This window comes from Montipora capricornis, chromosome 10, assembly GCF_036669925.1.
Source record: "Montipora capricornis isolate CH-2021 chromosome 10, ASM3666992v2, whole genome shotgun sequence".
Classification (NCBI taxonomy): domain Eukaryota; kingdom Metazoa; phylum Cnidaria; class Anthozoa; order Scleractinia; family Acroporidae; genus Montipora; species Montipora capricornis.
In genome coordinates this window covers 32,411,109-32,417,108 of record NC_090892.1, presented here as the reverse complement: position 1 = coordinate 32,417,108, position 6,000 = coordinate 32,411,109, and the positions used below count along the sequence as shown (strand labels likewise).

Genomic DNA, 6,000 nt, shown 5'->3' with positions numbered 1-6,000 from the left:
AACACGACAGTACCAAACAACTTAAAAGCAAGTGAGCGATAAGTCAGTTTTATTCTTAGGAACGTATTTGCATATTTTTTTACTTTTTTCACAGTGTATTTTAAACCATCAACGTTTTTCCTTGTAGAATAAACTTTGATAACAAAGGGTGTTTGTCGTTTCCTTGGCAGAATGAGTGAATTCTTAGCAGATGCCCAGGAGCGAAGCACCATCCTGAAAGTAGTCCACAGGCGCGTAGTCAACAGGTAAGCGATTGCACTGCTAAACCGAAGGATGCCAAAAATTGAAGATTTTGGAAATACGAGCTGTCCTGAATACTCCATATTATTAAAAACTGGATCATTGGATAATGCAATCCGAGAGTTTTGATTGGCTAAGCCATCATGGTTTATGAGCCATTATACCATGATCTACAAATACGGCAAACATATGCGTGATTTTTTGGGCCTTTTTATTTTATTGTAGTCTAGTTTTCTATATTTGGGGGGCGTTTTTAATAAAGCAATTATTCCACTCGCGCTTGTTGGATATGAAATGATTATAGCCAACTCGGCGCTACGCGCCTCGTTGGCTATCTATCATCTCATATCCAACTCGCACTCATGGAATAATTGTTAATTATACATGCATATTGGTGATATTTTTTTCTGAGATCCGCAGCTTGAGAGTAGCCTGCATAGCTGGCAGTATTGTTTGTGCAAGAGGCAAATTAACAAGCAGTGAACTAAGAAACCGCACGGAGAATGGGGAGAAGCGCTGTGAAATACGCCCCTCCCCATTCTCCGTACGGCTCGTTAATTTGCCTCTCGCGCCAACAATACCCCCAGCTACGCGGTCTATTTCAGGGCAGAGGTACATTTTGTTTTGGACATATAGCAAGGCGTTTCTGAGCTCAACAGCCGCCATGTTTGATGAAGACACTAGCACCGGTGTCGAAACGTTTGGCCTTAAATCGTAACTTTGCAAGTGACGTTCATTATTCTTCATACCAGAGAAGCATCGAACCATATCTGATTGTTAACCTGGTCGTAGAGTGTGAACCTAAATCTACCTAATGCTGCAAAGTTATCAGGTATACGAATAAGTCAAATGTTTCACACAAACGATGGTTTAAGTCAGAAGACCTCGAGAAGCCACACGTATGGTATAAACTCCAACTGCGAACACCAAATGTGACCACAGCGTCTTGTTAGCTGCCTCGTTTGTTCGTCATCCATTCACAATTATTCACACTTCCTCTAGAGATGGTTGCCACCAATCTGTAGATTCTGCCAATCTTAGAATACTGTTAACTTGATGACATTTTACTTGTAGATTTCATAAGATGTTGTTGTATTTGGGGCTACAATCCAGTGCTGCGAACAAAACAAAGGTAAAAAGTTACATGATTTGGTAAACGAGTCCGCAACACTGTGAGAGTCAGTCTTGATGTTCCCTTATCTGTCTTTTGGTAGGTTAACGAGTTTTGTAAGATAATCAGCGAGTTTTCATTGGAGTATCGAACGACGAGAGAACGAGTGATTCAGATGAAGAAAAAGAGAGAAAACTTAAGGGAACGAAGCAAGACAAGGGGGAAACTCATCACAGAAACTGAGGTATTGTTTATTCTCTCCAAATAAACACTTGTAACAACATCAGTCCAGGTTGGGAAGCGAAACAGTGCACAGTATGGTGCCTGCTGAGGAAAGATCTACTGGGTTACGAATTATAATGCACATCACTAGCCGAGCTATGGAGGGATAAACATTTGCATAGGGGCGACGCAATGATGTCCTCTCACTGAGCCATCATTAGAATCTCGGAGGAAACGTCAAATTACTTACAAATTTTTAAGACCACCAGTGGTCATGCGTTTTCTTATATTTAACATGATTTTCACTTTTCGCGCGCTTTCCACAGAAAGGATTTTCTCCGTCTACTCCTTTCTAAAAGAGCGAGTTTCTTTTGGCTCAAGTTGTGCTAAACTGCACAACATTCTTCGGAGCATCCCAATAACAGAAATAACGGAAACATCGTAATCCTACATTTACAAAACTATAAAAGTTAGTGAGAAGACCAGTGTAGATTTTGTTATGAAACACCGAGATAATAATGCCCTGATTCCTATTACTATCTAAAAGAACATGTAAGAAGGAGATATTGTGGTTTTCTTCACTCTCCATGGTAAACTTAATGTTAGGGTGCTGGATGTTGATATAACTATAGAAAGAGAAAGCATCCTGTTCATTATTAAGCAAAGCAAAGCAAAGGTATCGTCGACATATCTGCGGTAAAACTCAATACCCGACTTGTAATTCTCTAACCAGCGTTTCTCATGGTGGCCATGAAGAGATTATCTAATACAGGAGCGAGCGGAGAGCCCATGGCCACCCCATCAATTTGATCGTAGAATCACCCAAGAAGGAAAAATGGGTCTGGGCAGTGGCAAAGAAAAAGAGCTTTAATATTTTAAATAGTTTCACTTTGTTATACTATTTATTGCATATTTTCATTTTATTTCTTACTGTACAACTGACGATGGATGATGTAACATCCGAAACATGTATTGTCTTTATTTAATGCTGCTGCTGCTACTACTAATAATAATGATAATAATAATAATACTGATTGGAAGACAGCGCCCACACGTATCATTACTGGGGTGAATGAACTGTATCAGTGAATGTTACCAACGAAGATCTACCATTTGAGCAAAACAAGGCTTGAGATGAGACGGGACAGAACGTCCCGTGTCGGATGTGTGGCAAAGTTCCAGAAACCCAAGCACATGTACTTGCAGGGTGCAGTAAACTGGCCCAATCAAAGTACTTTGTACGTCATGATTCAGCACTTAAGATTCTCTTTTACGAGATACTGAAAGACCTGGAACTGTTGACAACGGTACCACCATGGTACTCGCTGGAACAATCGAGGCCACTATACGAGAATGATAAGGGAAAGGCGTGCTGGGACGTCCCAGTATTCGCAGAGAACGTAGAAGTCATGAACAACGGGATCGACGCAAGACTTATCAACGAGGAGAAGAAGAAGGTGTACCTATTGGAGACGAGGTGTCCTTGGATAGCCAACAGATAGGAAAAGAGCGAAGAGAAGGCAACTAAATACGCACCGCTGCGGTTCGAGCTAAGGCAGCAGCACCCTGGATACGACATAGAGCAGCAAAATATCGTGATAGATGTACAGGGTGGTTGCTCAGCAAACGTGAGGAATAGCATAAGAGAGCTTACTGGAGAGAAGACGAAGGCTGACAAGAGATTAAGCAGAATGCAGAAGGCAATTTTAACGAACTCTTTGCATATCTCAAGGAGCTTCAAGATTTTATCGCAATGATTTTATTTAATTTTAAAGTAATGATGGATTATAAGTTTTCACTTTCTCAATTGATTTATTCTTAAGAACCTTTTGAAGTGGACCCCAACACATAGGTTACATTTTTGCGCCCTATGTGCTAGTAATTGCAATTGCTTAAGAATGCAATGCGTGTGTACGCAGCTGAATTAATATGCAGCACGGGAGTTTTGGGCTTTCAGACTTTTAAACTCGTGGTTTGCATACAGCTGTTTCGAGAAAGGTTGTCCGAAAGAAGCATAAAAGCGTCCGTGACAATGCCGAAAGGCATTATGTTAAACTGTCAGTTTGAATCAGCGAAAACATGACGGCAATGCTATCGAAAACGTCACCTAGAAATACATGCTCATGTTATATTACTGACATTTGGATATGAGTGAGTTTTACAATTCAGTCAAATGATCCAGGCCATGAACTAGTAACGAAGGGTTAGGATTCACAGACAAAGCATGATTCTGACGACTTTTACCTTACTTATTTTATGTCATGTTTTGCAGAGAAAGTCGGAGAAATGTACCAAAAATCGTGGCGGACGTGCAGAGTCATCGTTTTTGCTAATGAACCCTTTTGTTTTTGGACGTGTTTTGGTAGCGTGATGAAGGGTGAGAGCTTCAACATAAGCCTGCACGTACTGTCACTTCATCAACGCTATATCCTAAAAACTCTTTCATCCAAATAGGTCGCCACCGTAGGTCTTCATTACAAGTTGAATTTATTTTATTGAATATCTCCCATACTACCTTTCGGCATTGTCGGGAACGCTCTTACGCTTCTTTTGGGCAGTCTTTCTCGAAACAACTGTATATAATAAGCGGCGTTTACACGCTGAAATTTAAAGCTAGTGAGTCAATGACGTCACTTTTCCCTAGATCTAACTCTCCGATGTCCAAGAACGTGAGTACTGGCGGACCGTGAAGTCCAAAACTTACGCTCAAAGTAAACAACCTTTGGATAAAAATCAAAGCTCAAAATTTTGCTAGGCAAGTGTTAAGCAATCACACTTTCAAAATCTGAAGGAAAAAAGGAAGTGATTTTTTTTAACATAGTAGCACTTTTAGCTGATAATTTTCCTCTAGCATTGCAATCATTAGTGGCAGTTCATTTAGTATTAAAGGGACTGTCCTCTTGATTGTGACAACACAGAATATAATTCATTTCACACATTCATGATAAGTACCATTTTCACAAGCTCATAGCAACACATTGTCGACCTGTATAGGCACCAAACATCGTTATTTCACCTTGACTATAATTATGGTGCCCTTATTGTTAAGGCTAGATAAACACTATGCACAAGAGGACCAGGATTTTATTTCTTTGTCATTACACAGCTGAAGCATGACACACCTACCCATGTGTTCATCATTCTTCTGGGGCACCCAACGTCTATTTTCAGAAAATATCTGTTCGGAAGACGATTTGAGGTCTAGGATTTTCGGAACATTTGTTATAAAATTTCTTGCTTGCCTGCCTCTCCTAGGATTTTCGAACATCTGAAAAATGGTATAATTGCCCATTTTTAACGGATGTTTACCCTAAAAAGGTCACCTAGAATTTTCAGGAACCTTTTTTCTGACTGAAAGTTTCGAAAAGGTAAGTTTTGATCCCTATAGTTTTCGGATCACTAGACTTTCAGCTAGGAAATCCGAAAGATGAAAAATTTTTAGGGGATAAAAATATGCCTATTATCTACCGTTTCAAAACTAAAAAAACGTTTAACAATGCTGTGTTTAAGTGGTTTTGAACTATATTCTCGTTGGGTGCCCCTGATTCTTGTGCTTTGAATCTCCCATGTGTTTTAGAAACATCTTAGTGTTCAAAAGATGTAAATTTAGAGGTTGAATTTATTTTAGCGTTTAACCGCTTGCGAATAAACAGTGCTACACCACCACCTTCAGCATGCTGTCTCGAGACTTGACGGTCTTACAAGCACGACCCAGCCAACTTGGGCCCTTTCTTGTCTTATTCTGGCCCATTCACAGCGCGATCGTATTCAAATTTGCCACCACTGTGATCATGAATATTTAATGATATCCACACATGCTGCGCTATGATAAATTTGAAATCCTTCAACGAATTTAGGATTTCAACCAATGAGTTATTCTTTCCATTGCTTGTCAGCTAGGTTTCTGAGATGGCAAAAATATCCAGTCGATTGGATAATGTGATAGTACATACGGACCCCGATATTTTTTTGAAGAGACTGGACATTCCAAAGGGCGAGCTTAACTTATTACTTGTTGTTGTTAAATATTTATATCGGTCAAGTGTCTTGGGTTCCTAGTCTGTAAGCTCTTTGGTGGACGTTTATCCACAGTGATTCGTACTGGAATTTGCACTTGATGTTAACGTCGCACTCCTGCGCGTATTCCTCGTGTTTTCAAAATTCGGTAGTTCAAGATAACAGTTATGAGCTTTTAAAACTGGGTTTGTCATCAGGTGAGTACATTTAAAAAATATTTGAAAAATACAAACTAGGTTACACTGGTGGTTTAAAAGATAATATATTACACTAAAAAATGTTCCCAACGTTTCGGTCGCAATCACGGACCTTCTTCAGGGGAAGTGAAAGAAAAACCACACAAAAGCACAGATATAAACAAGACGCTGATTAAAAAAAAATTCAAGATAAGTGTCATTTTTTCTTGTTTG

The 6,000-nt window shown here is 39.6% G+C and overlaps 1 protein-coding gene across 2 annotated transcripts in view; it reads left to right on the top strand.

The window, feature by feature from the left end:
- LOC138019601 (FH1/FH2 domain-containing protein 3-like) overlaps positions 1–6,000 on the top strand; it is a 57,045-nt gene that overhangs the window by 43,656 nt on the left and 7,389 nt on the right. The window contains exons 20-23 of one of the 2 annotated variants that reach the window (XM_068866461.1): positions 1–31; positions 171–245; positions 1,315–1,372; positions 1,455–1,595. The exon at positions 1–31 is cut by the window's left edge and continues 85 nt beyond it. In XM_068866461.1, coding sequence (XP_068722562.1) covers positions 1–31; positions 171–245; positions 1,315–1,372; positions 1,455–1,595 — 305 coding nt within the window. Of the gene's footprint in view, positions 32–170; positions 246–1,314; positions 1,373–1,454; positions 1,596–6,000 lie in introns of those variants that run through there. The other variant, XR_011126186.1, reaches the window with a different exon arrangement.